At 40.5% G+C, this 21217-nt stretch overlaps 1 protein-coding gene across 1 annotated transcript in view; it reads right to left on the reverse strand.

Moving 5' to 3' along the window:
• The window catches only part of LOC149158711 (uncharacterized), a 167461-nt gene that overhangs the window by 40805 nt on the left and 105439 nt on the right, over window positions 1–21217 (reverse strand). Inside the window, exons 2-4 of the mRNA XM_089436280.1 lie at window positions 19251–19403; window positions 18890–19031; window positions 18533–18774 (exon numbers count right to left, since the gene is read on the reverse strand). Of these exons, the coding sequence (XP_089292406.1) occupies window positions 18533–18774; window positions 18890–19031; window positions 19251–19403 (537 nt within the window). The remainder of the gene's footprint in view (window positions 1–18532; window positions 18775–18889; window positions 19032–19250; window positions 19404–21217) is intronic.

The following is a 21217-nucleotide window of genomic DNA, read 5'->3' on the forward strand; positions in this document are numbered from 1 at the left end:
GTGCTTGCTCTAGTGTAATAAAGTTGCTAACGTAACTTAGCCTAAGTTTTTAACATAGGAAAAGAAAATATTATTATCTTGGCTTATAGAACTAAAAAAAACTTAAGAAAAGTATAGTAAATTACTTTACTGAATATGTTTTAATCTCAATCGTTCATCTCAAGCGAGGCGAGATTTAATCTTATTCGTCAATCAATTTGGAGATTAGGGTTAGGGATTTAACTCAATGTAAAGTTATAAAAGCAAAGCTAGGGAGATGAGAAAGATGCACTATAGCAACACAAGATTGAGAGAGACATCTTAGTGAGTAGTGTGTTGGGTCCCAAGGAGTGCAGAGAGGTTGGAGATCCAAATCTGCAGAGAAGATCGAGCACCAATTTAGGGCAAATCTATAGGATTAGATCTAGGTTTATTTTGCATTTTGTATTTTCCTAGTTTGGCCATTATCCCAAGACGAGATCCCAAGTAGGTTATGAATCATTCTTAATGATGAATTGATATGAATGGGCAAAATCTATTTGTGTCATTTTATAAGATTAGTTTTTATTTTCTTGCTTTTGCTAAATGTTAAGAACTTAGTAATGCCTTTATTCAGTAGATCTATAATCTGGTAGGTTAATAAAGTGCCAGGAGCTAGGTTCAAAGGAAAATTAACACCAATTCCTCGCAAGACCATACAAAATCACATCAAAACAAAAATAGATATATCTCAAGAGATGAATCATCATGAAGCATCTAGATACTCCAAAGATAAATGCACTAAGAAAACATTGATTCCCTCTACCCATTTTACAAGCAAAGTTCATCACTCTTCCTCTAGAAGTAGTAAGTGGATGTACCAAAGTTGAGCCTAAGCTAGAAACTGCAGTCGTTAGGGTTGAGGTGGAAGCACTAAGACTAAGGTGGCAGTTGAAGTGAGATGTTTTCTCCTACCCACCTATCTCTGTGAAGGTGGTGTTGGGTTGTGTTATATTCTTTCCACATAGTTAACAGGGGGTTTGAAGGGCAACCGTAACCCCACTTTATGGGGTTTTGGACCCTATGTTAGGTTGGGCGGACCCACCTATGGTTTTGTTGTTGAAATTTGGTACCGGAGGACAGGTGGTTCCATAAGGCTTGGATCTTTGGCCTAGGGAAAAGTGTCCAAAAGAATTTAGTTTTTCTCCTAAAGTGACTTCATAATTTTTATAAAGTCAAATCTAATTTAAAAGTGACTTTAAGTGATAAAGTTACTAAAGCCTAATTTTAAAGTGACTTTAATAAAGTCAATGTCAAATTAGAAAGGAAAAATGACTTTGGAAATAAATGACTAAGTGGGTCTTTATTAAAGTGGAATGAATTAAGCCCACGGGGGTTTGGATTGATGGTGAATGGGTGCGCTGTTAAGGCACTCCTTGCGATAGGTCACCGGTTCAAATCTCCCGTGGGTACGTAGGTTAGTCTTAATATAGAAAAACAAAAAAAAAAAAAAAAAAAAGTGGAATGAATTAAAAAATAAAAAGTGAGATTTAAATGAGCATTTAATCTCAGCGCTAGATATCAATCTATTCCAGCCATTGGATTTAAGGATTCCCCAAAAGTCACTTAGGGTTAGATTAAAGGAGGGAAAGGAGGAAAAGGCCATTCATTCTTTCATGAGCAGATTGGGAGAATGAGAGCAAAAGAGCAAGGAAAATTTCTGGACAGGGAGGAGAATGAGGCAGCAGCTTGGCACACATTCCAAGGCAGCATTTTAGCAAATCCGTACAGCTGAGTGAGCACACAGTGAAAGGCAGATATTGGGCATGATTTTCTAGAAATTCGTACAACAAGTGCACAGAAATCGAGGAGCAGAAATCCGTACAGCAAGTGGTTGTACCTTGGCATGCAAATAGAGGCAAATACGTATAGCTGGATTGCTAGTTTTTTCTACACGCAAATCAAGGAAATCCGTACAGCGTATTTAATGGCAGCTTGCACACTTTTCTAGGAGGTCGTACAGCATTTATTGCTGTTCTGTTTTTCTGTTGGCAAGTTTTCCAGTTGGCTATGAGGCACGGAAAACGAGATAAGTTGTAAAATTTGCTTGCTGATCTTTTTTGTTGAATATTTCTCACTGTAAAAAGCATTTTCCAGAAATAAAAAAGAGCTCTCGAACTGGTTTTCCCCAAGAGTTGTAGGGGGTTTTTCCAGGGTCACTTTAACCAAAAATCAATGTTTTTAAATGAGTTAAATGGCTGTTTGTATGTGTTGATTTTTATATTTCTGCATTTTCCAGCGTTCTGTAAAATTTCCAGAATTTGTGTTTTCAGCAAAATTTATTATTCAGTTGTTAAATGTATGGATATGGGAAAGGGCATTTAACTATTTTGGAGAAATAAGGTGAAACTGAAAACCGGGGTGGGAAATGAGAAAGTTTTACATTTGTGCATGATTTTCGCACATGTTTTTTGGACGCGATGGTTTTTCGGTCCATGGTATTGGACACGATGGTTTTCGGTCCATGGTATTGCATGCTTCGTCATGTATAAATATGTATTGTAACATTGAAAGAAACATAATGAAAAATCAAGCTGATAGTACCAGTTTTGGGATCCAAGGGAAAATCTCTATGTATATGTGTTTTATGTGTTATTCTCTCGCATTGTTTATTTTATGTGTTTTAGAATTTGTATGTAGGTAATTTCTTTACAGGGTTAAAGCCTACATTTGGTATCAGAGTTATTTTGGCTTCAAGGGGACGCCTTTGTTGCTGAGGGGCTTCGCTCGAGCCTGTGGTAGACCTTGTTCAGTGGGAGATTTGCGAGATCGATTCTAGTGGTGAAAGAAGATGGCGAGCAATGGAAAGATAGAGATCGAGAAATTTAATGGTCAGAGTTTTGAGTTGTGGAAACTCAAGATGGAGGATCTGTTGGTGGATAAAGCTCAATGGATCGCGGTAGATCCATGTACTAAACCAACAGGAGTGTCCAATGAAGCATGGAAGAAGTTGGATTGGAAGGAAAAGAGCACAATACGATTGTGTGTCTCAGATTCAGTATTGCTGAATGTATCAAGGGAAGCTATAGCGAAAGCTTTATGGGACAAGTTAGGAACTTTGTACCAATCTAAGTCTCTAGTGAATAAACTGTTCCTGCGGAAAAAAACTATATAACCTGAGGATGAAAGATGAAGACTCGGTGACAAAGCATCTGAATGCATTTAATACTGTGGTAAGTCAGTTAGCATCTGTTGATATTAAAATTTCAGATGAAGATAAGTGCATCAGTTTGTTGTGTTCTCTACCAGATTTGTGGGATAGTCTCGTTATTGCAATAGGTAGCAATGCAACTGCTTTGCATTTTGATGAAAGAGTCTCATCCTTACTGACGAAGGAGATGAGACTGAAAAATATGGAGAGCTAGAATGGTGATGCCTTGTCTGTACGAGGACGGTCCCAGAACAGAAACAAAAATAAGTCATCGAGTGGGAGATCTAAATCTCCAGGAAAAGCTGTAAAGGTGGTGTGCTGGAAATGTGGAAAGAAAGGGCACTTCAAAAGGGACTGTAAATCTAAAGCTCTTGATAAAGGAAAGGGATCTGATGATGCTCCTTCTACAGAGGCGAAAACTACCTCAGATGAAGGTAGGGATGTGTACTTGGCTTCTTCAAGTACACATGTAGATCATGAGGCATGGTTGATTGACTCAGGTGCATCCTTTCACTTCACTCCCCATAGAGAGTGGTTCTGCAAGTATGAGAAATATGATGGTGGTGATGTCTTCTTGGGGGATGACAGGAAGACTAAAATCATTGGTCGCGGAAAAGTAAGTTGAAGTTGTAAGGTGGAAGGGTTAGAACACTTCCAGGTGTTCTACATATTCCTACATTGGCCAGAAATCTGATTTCTGTAAGCAAGTTGGATGATGCAGGTGCAAAAACAGTGTTCGAAAAGGATACCTGCAAGATGGTTCGGGGAGCACTGGTATTGATGCGGGGAGTTCGGACTAGAACTCTGTACAAGCTGCAAGGTAGCACTGTTGTTGATGGGTGCAACAGTTCTGTGGTTCCTGAAAGTGGAGCAGAAAATCTAGTCGTCTCTGGAAAGACGACCATGCTATGACATCAAAGGCTTGGACATATTGGAGAAAAGGGCCTTCGAATACTTCATGGTAAAGGTATGGTAGAAGGTATGAGTAATAGCTCTCTGGATTTTGATTTCTATGAAAATTGTGTATATGGGAAGCAGAAACGGGTGAGTTTCCCCTCTGGAAGTAAGAGGCGAAACAGATATTAGAGCTTGTGCACAGTGATGTGTTTGGACCTGTGAAGGTTTCATCACTGGGTAAGTCTGTGTACTACGTATCATTTATAGATGACTTCTCAAAGAATACATGGATATATTTCCTTAAGAAGAAATCTGAAATCTTTGACAGGTTTAAAGAATTCAAGGCTCTAGTGGAGAAGAAGATAAAAGTGCTGAGGACAGAGAAGAAGATAAAAGTGTTGAGGACAGATAACGGGGGAGAGTTTCGCAGTAAGGAATTTGAAGAATTCTGTAAGAACTGTGGTATAGCATGGCAGAAGACTACTCCATATACACCTCAGCAAAATGGAGTTGCAGAAAGAATGAATAAGACGTTGATGGAAAGGGCAAGAAGCATGCTCAGTGGTGCCGGGTTAGGACAGGAATTTTGGGCAGAGGCGATGAATACTGCATGTTACCTGGTCAACAAGTCACCTTCATCCGCGTTGGAGGATAAGACTCCACAAGAGGTATGGACTGGTAAGAAACCCTCTCTTTCACATTTGAGGGTATTTGGATGTGATGCATATGTACATGTTCCAAAGGAAAAACGAACCAAGTTGGATAGTAAATCTGAAAAGTGCATCTTTATTGGGTATAAGAATGGTTTAAAGGGTTATAAGCTTTGAACCTTATAACAAGGAAGGTTGTGTACAGCCGAGATGTGGTGTTCAGAGAGGTAAATGATGTTATTAAACATGAAATCCAACCAAAGGAACCTGAGAAGATAGAGTTTGAGCTTAAGGAGGAACAATGAGACTCTACAATAGAGGAGGGATCAGAAAGAAGACAGCCAGAAAGGTATAGTCCATCTGCTTTCTGTTCAAATTTTGTTTTGTCTATTAGTGATGATGATCCCAGAACTGTGAAGGATACAATGGATTCAAAGGATGGAAAACTCTGGAAAGAGGCCATGGTTGATGAAATGGCATCTTTGCACAAAAATGAGGCTTGGGATCTGGTGGAGTTGCCGGCTGGAAGGAAACCCATTGGCAGCAAATGGGTGTTCAAAAAGAAGACAAATGCAGAAGGAAAAGTGGAGAAATACAAAGCTCGATTGGTAGCAAAAGGTTATTCCTAAGTGCCGAGAATTGGTTTTGGTGATATTTTTTCTCCTGTTGCCAAGGTAACTTCTATTAGATCACTTTTATCTGTTGTTGCTGCTTTTGATTTTGAGGTAGAACAGATGGACGTGAAGACAGCATTTCTTCACGGGGATCTGGAAGAGGAGATCTACATGAAACAATTGAAGGCTTTGGGGTGAAGGGTAAGAAAGAACTGGTATGCAAGTTAAAGAAGTTTCTGTATGGGTTAAAACAGTGACCAAGGATGTGGTATCAAAAATTTGATACATTTATACGGGGACTTGACTTCTCCAAAAGCAAAGCAGATCATTGTGTGTATTTTAAATTGATTGGTGACCGTGTTATTTATCTGGTATTGTATGTGGATGATATGTTGCTGGTTGGAAATGACAAAGAAATTATCCAGGATTTGAAGACCCAATTGTCCTCCAAATTCGACATGAAAGATCTTGGTGCTGCAAACTATATTTTGGGCATGGAAATTAAAAGAGATCGGGCAAAGAGGAAGCTCTGGTTAAATCAAAGGAAGTATGTCGAGACAATACTGCAAAGGTTTAATATGCACGATAATAAACCGGTGATGGTTCATATTCCTGTAGGTGTGAGGTTATCTACTGAACAATGTCCCAAGACACAAGAAGAGGAAGAGGACATGTCCCGTGTTCCATATGCAAGTGCAGTCGATAGCCTGATGTATGCAATGGTCTGTACTAAACCACACATTGCACATGCAGTGGGAGTATTGAGCAGGTTTATGTCAAAACCAGGAAAGGAGCATTGGACAGCAGGGAAGTGGGTTTTCAGGTGGACAGCAGTGAAGCGGGTTTTCAGGTATTTGCGTGGCACTAGTGATTATTGTCTGTGCTACTAAGGAAGATCGGGATTGGACAGAGTGTTGGATATCCGTGGCTTTGTTGATGCAGACTGGGCTAGAGATCTGGATCAGAGAAGATCTACAAGTGGATATGTGTTTAACCAATTTAGAGGTGCAGTCAGTTGGATGAGTAAGAAACAATTTGTAGTGGCACTATCAACTACGGAGGAAGAATACATGGCAGCCACTCATGCAAGCAAGGAAGCAGTTTGGTTGTAGAGATTGTGTTCAAGTATGGAGTTAGTACAAGAAGCTATAAGGATAGACTGTGACAGCCAAAGTGCAATTTTCTTGGCAAAGAACCCTGCATATCATTCAAAGACAAAGCACATTGATGTTCAGTATCACTTTGTGAAGGATATGATAGAAGACAAAAAGATGTTGTTGGTAAAGGTGGACACTTTGAAGAATACTGCAGATGCATTAACAAAATCTGTGAGCTCTGAGAAGTTCTCTTGGTGTAGAGAGACAGTGGGCATTTCAGGGCTGGGAAAATGACTAAGCTCTCTTGTGGCCCCCTGTGGAAAGAAAACAACAAGTGGAAGAATGTTGGGTTGTGTTATATTCTTTCCACGTAGTTAACAGGGGGTTTGAAGGACACTCGTAACCCCACTTTGGAAAATTTTGGTTTTGGACCCTATGTTAGGTTGGGCGAACCCACCTATGGTTTTGTGCATGATTTCCGCACATGTTTTTTGGACGCGACGGTTTTTCGGTCCATGGTATTGGAAGCGATGGTTTTCGGCCCATGGTATTGGATGCTTCGGCATGTATAAATATGTCTTGTAACACTGAAAGGAACATAATGAAAGATCAAGCTGGTAGTCCCAGTTTTGGGATCCAGGGGAAAATCTCTGTGTATATGTGTTTTATGTGTTATTCTCTCGCATTGTTTATTTTCTGTGTTTTAGAATTTGTATGCAGGTAATTTTTGTACGAGGTTAAAACCTACAGGTGGTGGTTGTGACACACACTTAATCTCCTCCTCCAAATTTGTCTCTACTGGAAGTGAAGCATCATCCTCCAATTCCCCCTCCTCCTCAAACACATCAATATCATCCTCCAATCACTCAATTGCTTCCTCCACGACAAGCCCCTTAACCTCTACCCTCCATGGAATCATGTTGTCAATCACATCCAGTGAAATGGTATTCGTCTTAGGTGCTTTGTCAATTTACTTCACCCATAATCTGAGATTATAGTGGAAATAGATCATGTCATTAAGGTAGTAGATCATGTCATTAGAGGATGATGGGTATAAATTAAAATTAATGAAAATGTAAAAAAATTAAAAAAATAATTTGAATATTTCTAACTTGTTGTGCATCTTGTAGCGTATTTTTTCAAAGACACTCCAATTCTACTCACACCTTGAAGAGTCACAAATTCCATTGAGCATCTAAATGGCAAGTTTTTGTAACTCTAAGACTCTTCCGCCATTGTTTGTCCACCGAAAATCTTCTACAAATAAATAAAAAGGAAAGACAATGAATTATATTTCCATCAAGTAACAAATTGATAAAAATGAAAGACATGAAATTTGAAATCTTGAAATGAATTCTAGCTAAGACTTACCTTGTATCCTAGTTGTCTTGTCTTGGATAGAGATTTCATAACCAAATGTCCTAATGGCCAACCTATATATCTCCATTTATTTGGTAATCTCCAAGAGTTAAACAATCGTCAAAACCATCCATTGAACACATTGGTGAAATTCATGCATAACCCCAACATCAAATCTCAAACCACAAGCGTAAGACAAGACGGGGTTGAGACACAATGTTGTTGCATGAATGGGTCAATGGAGAGTATTGTTCCATCGCTCCTCAATCAAATTGTATCTACGCTCATTTAGTAATCCATCCTTGTCCTCATAGAAGTGATGGATTGCTTCCTTCGCCCTATCCATGACCTCATGCAAGCATCCCATTGCAATATTATCACCATCAACCAAGCAAAAAACCTTTTCAAAAGGTTCACTAACGACACACACCTCCTACACTTCCATCCAAAAATTTTGATTGTGTATCAGTTATCACAAGTTGGATTGTGGCTAGCCATACAATTAATTATTGTAAAAACAAGCATCCCACTCATATGAAAGAAACATCCTTTACGAGACACACCAAATTCTTGTTCCCTGTGAACTATCTCACAAGCGTAAGAACATACATACACACACACACACACACACACACACACACATATATAATGGTGACACTCATAGCCAATTCAATGATTTCATTAATACAAGAAGTTTGCCCATGTCCTCTAAAATCAAATCAAAGCAATGGGTTGCACAAGCAATCCAATACAAGGTTTGATAAGTCTCCATAAGCAACCTAATTAGCAACATTGTCCATAAATATTTGTAAACTAACTACGAACCCATCTCCTGGATGAACCCATCTAACAACTCACAATAATGTGCTTCTTTAACATTCACATAACAAATATGAATCTTTACCATAGTCAATTTCATCAACATATTTGATAAACAGTGTCCCACGAAGACAATTAATCAAGAAATTAAGAGTGGACCTGCAATCAGTTGTTTCCACTTGAAGTGCAATCAGTGCTTTCCACTTGAAGGAGATGCCCTCTCAAGTCATTATAGGAAGGGTCCTTATACCCAAAGCCAACAATTACAACAACTTCAAACATTCAATGGTACAAACAATTGTTCTTGGCAATGTTGAAAGGAATGTCATTGCATAGAAACATCAAGCCACAAACTTGTTGACCTCCTCCTCCTACTTTGCTTTAATTATTGACCAAAGATAAGGTTCCTGTAATATTCCTAGGGAAATTTTACAGTGAATATGCAAAGCAAACATAGACAAATAACCACAAAATTTAAACACACGAATCAGAGCAGAGAAATGCACCAAAACTGCATTGTTGATCCATTTTATTAAAATCTGAAGAGGGTACAATTAGGTGCTGGGAAGAGTGCACCTAGGCTTGCTCAAGGCAAGGTAGCTAAAGTCCAAATGAACAATAGGAAATCCCCCTCAAGTATGTATTCTCCCAAGGCATGTGTATTCTCCATGTGGGCCAAAATTCACCAAGTGTGGCCCCCATGCTCCACTAGGGGCTCGATGTTCTCCTCCTCCTCTAATGTTTAGGGCTTGCCTTTAATCAAAATTTGATGTGGGTCCCCTAAGCCCACATTTCCTAAGTGCCAATATGAATGAAGACTATATTTATCAAAATTGATATTTCACTTAGCAAAAATGCTAAGTGGCAATATCACAGTCCTCCCCGCCAAAAAATTGCATGTCCTCAAGCAACTGCAATGAAGGAAGTTGTTGAATTTGCTCCCCTTCCCAAGTGGCATCCTCATATGGTAGGCTCCTCCATCTGATCAGGAATTCTTTGATGACCCTGTTCCTCAAACGCCTCTCCCGAGTATCCAAAATAGCCTTCGGCTCCAAAACTAAGTGCCCCTCATCATCTGTAGGAGGTAGCTCTGCAGGTGTTATCCCAATGCCTCTTTTAGGCAAGATACATGAAAATTGTTGTGCCCCTGACTACCAGCAAGTAGCTCCAGCTCATATGCCACCTCCCCAACTCTGTGAGTGACTCTGTATAACCCATAAAAACGAGGTTTGAGCTTCTCGGCCCCCTTTTTCTTGAGCGATGATTGTCTGTACGACTAAAGCCTCAATAATACCAATTCCCCTACCTCAAACTATATCTCAATTCTACCCCTGTCTACATAAAGTTTCTATTGGTTTTGGGTTGTCTACATGTTGTCCTTGAGAGCCCACAAAATGTCTTGGCTCTCCTATATCCAATCCTTGGCCCTAGGGGCCTTGTTGTCTCCAAACATCATGTCAACAAAAGACAATGCATCATAACTGTATAGAGCTCGGAATGGGGACATACCTAAGACATGCGGTAGGTGGTGTTGTAACAGTGTTCTCCTAGATGTAACCATCGTACCCACGCGTGTTGATGGCCTGTCACATAGTTACGCAAGTAACCCTCCAGCCATTTGTTGATTATCTCTGTCTGCTCGTCTGTCTAAGGGTGGTAACTAGTGCTCGGAGTGAGCTCAGTGCCTACGAGTCGAAATAGCTCCTGCCAAAATCCCCCCATGAACCTGTTGTTCTTCAGAAGACCATGTAGCCGAAACACCTCCTGAAAAACAATTCAACCACCTATGAGGCTGGGTACTGGGCTAAGATGGCAAATAAATGTGCAAACTTTGTCATTCGATCAACCACCACGTAAATGTAGTCTTTGCCCTGTACTGTGGGCAACCCAGTAATGAAGTCCATCGATATACTCTCCCATTTCCCCTCAGGGATGGGAAGAGGCTGTAGCAACCCGGCAGGGTGTGACTTCTCACCCTTGTTCCTTTGGCATGTGTCACACTCCCTGACATGCCTCAGAACGTCATCCTTCAGGCCCCTCCACACAAATCGCTCCCTGATGGTCCTATAAGTCTTTGTGAACCCCTGGTGCCTGACTAGTGGTGAGTTATGGGCAGCCTACAAAATCTTCTCCCTCAGCTGGGAGTTAGGCACCAAGTAAATCTAGTCTCTGTAGTAAATCACCTCGTTCATCACCATGTACTAGTCATCTATCACTGCCCCATTAAGGACCTCACATGCAAATCGGTCCTTGGAGTACTCCACTAGTAACTGCGCCCTCCAATCCGGCACCATGCTCATAAGTGAAACAGCACCCAGTCTCCTGGACAATGTATCTGCCACCATGTTGATCTTCCCTTTGACACACTCGATGTCAAGGTCGTACACTTGGAGCTTACTCACCCACTTCTGCTACCTCTCCTGCAACTGCTTCTCCAAGAGAAACTTAAGGCTATTGTGGTCGATCTTGACCCTGAACCGATTCCCCGCGAAGTCCCCTCTGGACTTGGCTAGCGCATGCATTATGGCTAGCATCTCCTTGTCATAAATAGAGTACAGCCTCTCATGGAGCAATAGCTTTTGACTCTAGAAAGCTATGGGGTGCACTCCCTACATCAAAATTGCACCAATACCCTCTCTGGATGCATCACACTCCAACACGCAGGACTGGGTGAAATTTGGAGGTGCCAATACGAGACTACACATGCCTTGTTTAAGGCGATCAAAAGAGACCTGCGCTGTAGTTGTCCACTCAAAAGCCCCCTTCTTCGTCAAATCAATGTGGGGAGCTACCAACTGAGAGAAGCCCTTTAGGAACTTCTTATAGTAAGTGCAGATGCCCACAAATCCCCTCAACTCTATCACATTTTGGGGCTCTACCAATCCCTGATGGCACTGATCTCCTCCTCATGGGCTCTCACTCCGTCCTTCCAATGATGTGCCCTAGGTAGAGCATCTTTGTCAAGCCGAACTCGCACTTCCACAGTTTCGCATAGAACTATTGCTCCTCCAAAATGTGCAACACTGTCTCTAAGTACTGCAAGTGCTCCTCCAACACAAACTTCTGCAGTTGTCCACAAAACACGTGTTTCATGCAGGACTGGAAAGTAGCTGGTGCGTTTGTTAGGCCAAAGGGCATAACCAGGAACTCGAAGTGCCCACAGTGGCACCTGAAAGCAGTCTTAGGGATATCATGGAACCTCATCCTAATCTGGTGGTACCCTCAGCGTAGATCAATCTTAGTGAAGAATTTCACCCCCCTCAGCTCGTCCATCAACTCATCTATGTGTGATATGGGGTAGCAATTCTTCATGGTCTTCTTTTTAAGAGCCCTGTAGTCAATGCACATCCAAAGGGACCCATCCTTCTTCTTCACTAGAACAACTAATGAAGCAAAAGGGCTAGAGTTGGGCCTAATGTGCCCCAGTGCCAGCAACTCAAATAGCCCTCTCTATCTCATCTTGGTATGCCTTGGGACGTCGGTAACGGGTAGTGATCACTGCCTATACCCCCGGTTCCAACTCAATGGTATGCTCAAACCCTCGGTCGAGTGGGTGACCTAGCAGTATGTCCCCAAACACTACCGGATACCTGTCCAAAATGGCTTGTATATCTAGGTGTAGTGGCTTGGCCTGACCTCCAGCCCCTGAAATCCTCAACTCCACAACCCACTCAATGTCCCCATGTCTCAAATCTGCCTCCATCCTGTGGACCGAAACAGTTTGTGGAGGGTAGGAGTGCATACCCTGTAGCAAAACTGGTTTGCCATCTGGCCCTACGAACTCCATCTCCAACTTCTTCCAATCAGTAGTGACTCTACCAAGAGAGTAGAGCCACTGGACACCCAGCACCACATTGGTGTCCGACACATCTACCACGAAGAAGTGATTTGTCATTGAGTACTTCCCCATGGTCACTGTCAGAGTTGGAACATAGCATGTGCACTGCATGGTTCTATCACCTAGCACCAAAACGAAAAACCCTCGAACTCCTCGATTGCGATACCCCTCCTATGGGCCATCTGTGCATCAATGAAGTTGTGGGTAGCCCCACTGTCTACTAAAACCGAAACACGTTGCCCCTGCACGGTACCCTTGATCCTCATAGTCAAAAACTTGGGTACCCCACATAGAGATGCAAGGACCCCTCTTGATGGAGCAAAAGTAGCTCCCCCTGGCGGGGGTGGTGGTGGTGGCCCCCTATCTGCTGGCCCTGCACTGTCATCTCCACCCATCTCCAAGTACGCATCATCCTCCCCATCACTGTCAGAGAAGACCTCAATGTAGTGGGCCTTGCCCACTACACATCTATGACCTGGAGCCCATGGTTCCTGTCAGGTAAAACACAAGTTCCTCCTTCGGAGGTCTCTTTGAGTCTCCTCATCCATCTATCCACGCCCCTGGTTAGCTCTCGGTGGTGGGGCTCTGGTGTCACATCCCTTATATGGGTAGGAAGTGCATGAGGGAAAAGGTGGCCTGGTCTTGGGGATGGCCCCTTGCAAGTCCCTAGCGCAAGTCATTGCCTCCTGTAAAGTCGAGGGTCTGCGTGACTTCACCAGTCCACGCAGTGGCTCCAACAACCCCTCTATGAAAGTGTACACCCTCCTAGCCTCTGAGAGGTTTGGCACCATAACTAAAACCCTCAAAAATTCTGATATGTAGTGCTCCAGTTGGCCTATTTGTCTAAGTTGAGTCAACTCTCTAAAGTGAGCCTCTGGATCTCTCCTATCAAAACGCTCCACCACTCTTTGTGTGAATTCCTCATACGAAGTCACACTGGCATGCCCCAATGTGGATAGGCCATGAAACCACCACTCATGCGCTTCCCCTTCCAAGTGTGGGGTAGCCATTTTGATGGCCTCCATCTCTGTCATTCGGTTAAGCTGGAAATATGTATCCAGCTTCTCCACCCAAGCTCAAGATGTGCTCTTAGAAGAACAATGATATGTAGGGACATACATCCTCCCAACAGTGCACTATAGCTCTGAGTTCTACGAATTCTGCCCTCCACTATACCTACCCTTCTCATTTTGTTTAAGTTGACAATAATCTCTTAATGACAAGGCCACTTTGAAATCCCCCCCCCCATGGGCTTTGGTTCATCCAATCCCCCATGCTCACTAGGTGCTGATGGTAAGAAAGTAGACAGTGTGGTTCTAGATGGCCCACTATAAGTTGGAGGGTGAGTGGTCGATGAAGGATGGTCGTACTGTTATGAGGCTCTCGGTGTCTCTCCAAAAAGGGACTCACGGTGGAGGTCTTTGTCCCTGTTTTGTTGCTTGATCTCCTCCAGCATCTCCTTTTGTCCCCTAGCCACTTCATTCAAAGCCTTCAAGAGGCTATCGAATGTTGCATCTTCATTACTCCTCGGATCCCCCATCTCTACTACCACAACTATCTTTCCACGTGCCTCCAAATCAGGAGTAATTTCCAACCCCCTTTCTCTACTCCTGTACCTTTGCCTCCGGTAGGTGATGTTCTACCTGTCCTCTGGTGTCATAGACTGCGTTGCTCCCACAGGCTAAGCCAAGTCTATGAGCTCTGATACCACTATAATATTCCTAGGAAATTTTATAGTAAATATGCAAAGCAAACATAGACAAAAAACCACAAAATTTAAACACACAAATCAGATCACAGAAATGCACCAAAACTGCATTGTTGAGCCATTTTATTAAAATATGAAGAGGGTACAATTAGGTGCTAGAAAGAGTGCACCTGGGCTTGCTCAAGGCAAGCTAGCTAAGCCCAAATGAACAATAGGAAATCCCCCTCAAGTACGTTGTTGCTTTGTCTCCTGGCTCTGTGCTAAACTGCCCAGAAATACGTTGTTAGGTAATAAGATCTGTTGTTAGGGCCTCTTGTAGAGCTCAGAAAATTCCGGGAAATTAACCCTGGATTCTCCACCAAATACCCAAAATAATCCACGAAGGAATTGGGCTATGGTTGACCTCAGAATTCCGGCCCTCTTTTGTCTCTATGGCTCTGCTGCTAGGAAATTCGGCCCACCTGCCTATCTTGCTGCAATGCTCCCAAATATGGCTGCAAACTCCAAGCAAAGGCTCTCCCAAACTCCTCCTCAAACCTCAGACCCAAACTCCCTTCACAACTCAACTCCCAAGTGAGCCTCCTCCAAGCACTGCGCAGTCCCTACATTGTTGGTTTTGTCTCCTCCCCACAAACTCGCACCCCACTGCTGGAACAATTGGAAAAAAATATGGAACTCCCTCCTTGCTCTAGCACTCGAAGTCCACCGAAGCAAGGGTTGAGATCAATGTTACTTGGGAGCGGGAGCGGAAGCGGGGAGCGGGAGCAGAAGCGGGAGCGGGAGCGACCATTTTCAGAAGCTCCCGGTTTGGGAGCGAATCCCGGAGCGATTTTTTAAAAATATATATATATATTTTATATTTTTTAATTTTTGATACATATATGTCAACAAAAACATGTAGAATGATGAATTAGATATAAAAAACATAAAAAAGCATAGATTGAACCATATAACAACAATCATCTAGAAGTTATAATCTTCATCAACCACGTCCGCAAGTTAGTAACATAGTAACATACAACATATTGAGTCTCATGATTCATCAATCTTAAAGTTTCAAGCTTTCAAAATTCAATATATAACATTTATCATCATTGATCACCAAAGTTGTACTTGTAAGCTAAGTGTAACCATTACAATAAATAATATCTAACATGAAATGAAATGTTATAAAATGAAACAAAATGAAACAACTTTCAACTTTCATGAAGCATCATATTCATAATTCATTACTAATGAGTTATAATTGCCAACTTCAAATTTATTGTTTAAAAAAATATCATAATATATATGAAAGAGTCAATAGTTATAAAAGCTACTAGAAACTAGAGAAGAGAAGTAAATCTATTATCTATTTCTTATGCTTGGGCCTCTTGCCACCACGAGAAATGTCTAATTTTTTAGTCTTGTTGCAAAATCAGGATCTTTGTCATTAATATCACCCTCCAAGCATTAATATCCAGAGGTATCTTTGTCATTACCTTTGTATCTGTATAGGGATCTTTGTCATTAATATCACCCTCTAAGCATTAACATAAGATAGAAAAAGCATAGCATGTCAAGTCAAGATTTTGTTTGAGTGATGCGTACATTTTTAGAAGGGTCATGATAGAGGAGTTCGACAACCAATGTCACTAACATCAAGGTACATAGAGGGATTGGTACTCTTGATTAAATATGAGTTCCATACCCTAATACATGACAAAATTCAATGGAAACATTGCAATCCCCCAATCCTGAAATCCTGAAAAACTGATAAGTCTGCTGGATTTTGAATGAAATCTAAAATTCTACTTTCTCCATATGAAATCCAATGAGGACGAAACCACTCTCAAACATCCTGAGTCATTTCATGGTAATGTTAAAAATTTAAGTAAAAGGATGAAAATGAAAATGAAAGAAAATGTCACTTTTACTTTAAGAATTTAACATTACCATGAATAGCATATCAATACTAGGGCCTAGACTTGATCATTAAGTTGCCCCACTCAAAAACTATTTGTTTCTTTCAAAAAAAATTGCATTTCGAACATTACTACAAAAAAAAAAATGCAAAAAAGGCAAAACGCTCCCGAAAAGGCAGGGAGAGAAATTTTTTTTAGGGAGCGATTTCGGGAGCGCGCTCCCGACCCGCTCCCGCCCGGAGCGCGGATCGGGAGCGGGAGCGGGGGGGGGGGGGGCGCTCCCCCGCAACACTGGTTGAGATCTTTGCTCGGAGACACTCGTGTGCTAAACAGCACTTGCAGACTTGGCTTCAACTCAAGCGTGTTATGTCAAAGACACAATTTCTGTATAGATGATAGAATGACCAAATGAGTGCCTTCCCGTCCTTTTTGTCAAGATGCCTCCAATGCACTCATGTGGGCCCACCTCAATTTCCTCCCACCGAGTTTCCCTCCAAGGCATGCGTATTCTCCATGTGGGCCGAAATTCACCAAGTGTGGCCCCCACGCTCCACTAGGGGCTCGATATTCTCCTCCTCCTCTAATGTTTGGGGCTTGCCTTTAATCAAAATTCGATGTAGGGCTTGTAAACCCACATTTCCTAAGTGCCAATATGAATGAAGACAAAATTTATCAAAATTTATATTTCACTTAGCAATAATGTGAAATGGGAATATCACAGTTACCCCTTAGGCATTAACCTCAGCACAAAGAAGAGTGAGAATGTCAAGGGCACAAGGATTGCGTTTCCCCTGCTCTTGACAAGCTTATGTTTCCAATGGTTCTTGCTTCTCTATTTGTAAGTTCGAGCCTCAATTCAAGAATGATTGATTTGCAAAATGGATGATTTCTAGGGTAGATGAAAGGAAAATATCCCCTTCATACCCTGGGATATGGCAAGGTGGTATTTGAAGCCGCTGATTCTGCCAAATATTTCTCTTCCACATGGCTTGCAATTCAGCCTTTGTCACTTATGAAGCTCAATCGGTTCACCATACTCCCACATTGGGTCCAATGGCTTTTCCATTTTGTAGGGCACTGATTAGACCTATTAACTATTGCCCAAGACAAATGGACAAGTCTGGAATCACATAAAAGATGCTGCAATTAAAAAATCAGTGCTAAATAAGTGTTAAATATCCCATTAAAAAACAGCAGGAGATATATCTAATGGACATTACAAACATATACTAAATCTTGACAAACAAACAAAGTGCAAGCATAAAATTTTACACATACCTCAGAATATGGATATGGTAGAACTAGATAGGTAGATCAAAGTAAATCCTCTGAATACCCCAAATCTCTTTTGCAGGATGAGGGTTAAAAGATCAAAAATTCAATTGTAAGATGAAATTGACACAGGCAGGCCAATATATTCCATTGACTCGCAATATATAGGCAAAATAGTGTGACATTTTGAATGTGTCGCGATATTTTACAAGGATGAAAATATCTTGAGATATACCAGCAACAACATTGACTCAGCAAACAATTCAAGATATATCCCAATACTGGCAATATATCACCGATATATGTAGCATTGACTAATAATAATAATAAACGCGTTTATATTCATCAGTAAACTCTACAAATTTTATTTTATATACATGTATAAAACCAATTTTTATAGCGAAATTTATCCAAATTTCAATATTCCCACGAGTTTTCCCCAAATTTCATTGATGTCAAATTTGAACAGAAACACAAACCATGTGGAATTGGTCTTAGTTTGAGTCAAAAGTCAAAGTGGAGCTGCATTAAACTTATATTAAGTCAAAGTGGAGCTGCATTAAACTTATATTAACATGTATAATGTCTCTATATCTAAGATAAAATTGAAACAAGACATCACAGACCCTTTCCAAGTACCTCACAAATTCAAGTGAAGGAAAAAAAAACCCAACTTCAATAAAACAAACACCTTAAAAGCAGCACTTTCAAATTTGAATGTTATTTCATGCTGAAAGCACATCTGTAACACTGCAATTATTTCAATTTTCTAGTATCTACCATCACTATGAATTAAATCTTTCTCATCTGCTTCTTTCTCAATTTGCTTGTGTCCAATTTCTTCAAGAAATGACTCCCAATACTTGGAAAATTATCAGGTATATGTCCAACAAGCAGGAAAATAAAGATGTCATTGGGAATATTCCAACTGCATTCTAGAAATGTTTCCCTAATTCAGAACATGGAACAACTGCCTAGACAATGTTTTCTGCATATATTTTAGGAATGTGAACTTTGTAACACACTCAGACAAAAAAATGCGGCATACTTATTTGGATGAAATCACAATAACTTTTTCAAATTCCAAGGATTTATACTCATTTGAATGCATTCAAGACTTAAAATAATCTCAAAACCTCCAACTGTCTGCTCTAATCTACAACAGAGACAGTGAAGAATGAACAGAGGACTAGACCTTAGCATACCTTGTAACTCTCAGCTGCTACATATACAGGCTTATTCATGCTGTGGGCCACTAATGCGACTTGATATGTTCCAATCTTATTGATAATACCTCCACTCTCAACGACTCCATCCGCACCAAAAAGTACCATATCAATCTTTTCCATGGTATAAGCCACTGCTGAGTCCAATATAAGTTTAATAGGAACACCAACAGCAACCAGTTCCTTTGACATGTCTATGCCTCTATTATCTGGACGGCCTTCTATTTATAGATTACACCAACAGATAGAACAGAGTAAGAAGTCGGCATTCCAAATTTGACAAACCAATACAAGGAAAAAGAAACAAATGACTAAGAGGGGCAAAGTAAAACTAACCAGTGCATACAACACTAAAGTGCTTCCCATTTGATGCTGCCATTCTCAATAGTGCTAAGACAACTCTTGAAAAACCATGAACCAGGATGGTACTACCATCCTGTAGAAAATCTTGCCCAAGCATTGCAATAGTTTTACGAGCCTTCAGATGAAAAATGTCCCCATTAGTATATCATTTGTTTGATAAGGAAAGCTATGCCAAGTATGCTTTGACTACAGGAAAATGGTTCCTTGCATGGAGAAAATTAGAAAACTTTTGCAATGCCCAAATACTGATAATTTAAATGTCTAAACTTGCAAAAATATCAAACTTCCTTGCTTCACAAATACAAAGTGAAACAATCAGAAGCAAGAAGTATACCTTAAAAGATATTTCTCCAAACCTTTCACCACGTTCTATCAGACGGGACTTGCCAGCTGAAAAATCCTCATACTCCAAAGCAGATGTCCTAGTAACATATCGTGTGAAAAGGTCACACCCAGCAGACAGTGAAATAGATGTCTCATCCCATGCCTGGCAATTTCCCAAAATCAACAAAAGATCTGATGTAATACACTATCCATACAGCTGATAATTGCAATTCAATGTGCTTCTCTGCCTACCAATTCTTTCACAGATCATTCATTCTGCACATATTATCTCCTAGAATGTATAACAGGCAGCATACTCTCTGTCATCACAAGTGTGCATCAAAAAAGAAGAAATTGTTCCAGCCTTGTTTGTAAATGGATAGTTTTTAAGTTGTAAAAGTTAAAATGCAGAACAGAATAAAGCTCCCAATGAAATGGAGGTCAAAGTGAAACACATGGTGCGCTGGATGTTTCAAACCAGAAAGTAAACCTAAATAAGCAATGCATTAATCATAAGTTGAAAGACAAGAATACTCTTGTGTTAGCAATAATATGAAGTAATATATAATTTTGTTCTAATTACTGTCACCTCGTGCCTAAGATGCTTTTTGGAACGTAAATGAATCTGGAAGCATGTCTACTTCTCAGAATTTCACAAGTAAATTTCATAATTTCTAGTCCAAAGTCATTCCATAAATAAATGAATAATTGTGACAATTTGGCTGACGGAAGTGGGAACTTACACATAATCAAGATTTTAAGTTGATTTCAGCACAGGAAAAACCTTTTGCAAAACACAGTACAGATGGCAATAGGTATATTAAACAAGTTGGGAATTCAAAACCCCCTTCCAGAAGAACCAGTGGTGGAGTCAACCAATGCACATGAAACAAGCTTTCATTCATCATTTCAAAGCAACTTCAGTGGTCAAGTAAAAGTCATCTTATGAGCATTGCATATTTACACAAAATTACAATGGAAAGTTTGGGGGTTAAATATGAAATGAATTTTTTTTCAAATCTCCAACACTTCGCACCAAAATATTACCATGTATTGTTGCCTTTCACTGTCCTGAGGGTTGGTTTCAATGACTTCTAGGATCTAAAATTTCAATTTTCCCATTATTATTTAGGCCATTTATGAATTTTCAATTGTGGCCATCTCTATTTTAAGTTTTAATGTTTCATTTATCACCAAGTTAGGTCACTTGTAAGTCATCTCCACTTATTTGAAATCACTTTTCAAACTAGGAAAAAAATCAAATCTGGGGAAGCATCAGGCTTACACTTGTGATTTTCATACACCGATAGTGATATTTTTTGTCACAAGGATCAAGCTTGCAGAATCACATTGCTAGATGTTTTGATGGACGGGTACATTTGTATTTTGGCTTTGCTAAGATGGTTGCTAGTAAATGTGGGATAAGATGTTCTAGTGTGCTAATGGTGATCTGGTTGATGAGTTAGCATGTGCTTAATGGTTAAAAATCTTGATGATATGGTCCACCCTCATTCTTTAGTACTGTTGGCATGTTTGGTAAGTTTTAGCTTAGCAATTACTTAAAACTTAGTGCATTTGATGGGGTGAAAATCTTCATTAAGGTGTATCACCCTAACACTTTGGATGCTAAATTTCCTAAGGTTTGCAACTTTGGACATCATTCTTATTGAGCGCACCTAGCATACTTGCTCCTTGTTCACATTGTTTAGATACTTCAATGGCTATTTCTTGATGTCATGAAGTTGAAGCTTCCTAGTTAGAACACCACAGGAGATACGAAGGAATTACACACATGAACCACTTTTCTATGATGTGTCTAACACCCCTTGATCGAGCACTAGCCTTATTGCACGCATTTTTATGGGGATTTGACACTACGTTGATCACTTTAAGGCTTGTTAAGGTAGCACCCTAGCTCTCTTGCATGATTTCACACTTGGACAGGGCTTACTTTGACATATACTATGGTTTTCCTTG

Source organism: Pinus tabuliformis, chromosome 5_2 (genome assembly GCF_031772625.1).
Source record: "Pinus tabuliformis cultivar Carrire ecotype Pingquan chromosome 5_2, CPIR1, whole genome shotgun sequence".
In the NCBI taxonomy this organism is placed as follows: Eukaryota; Viridiplantae; Streptophyta; class Pinopsida; order Pinales; family Pinaceae; genus Pinus; species Pinus tabuliformis.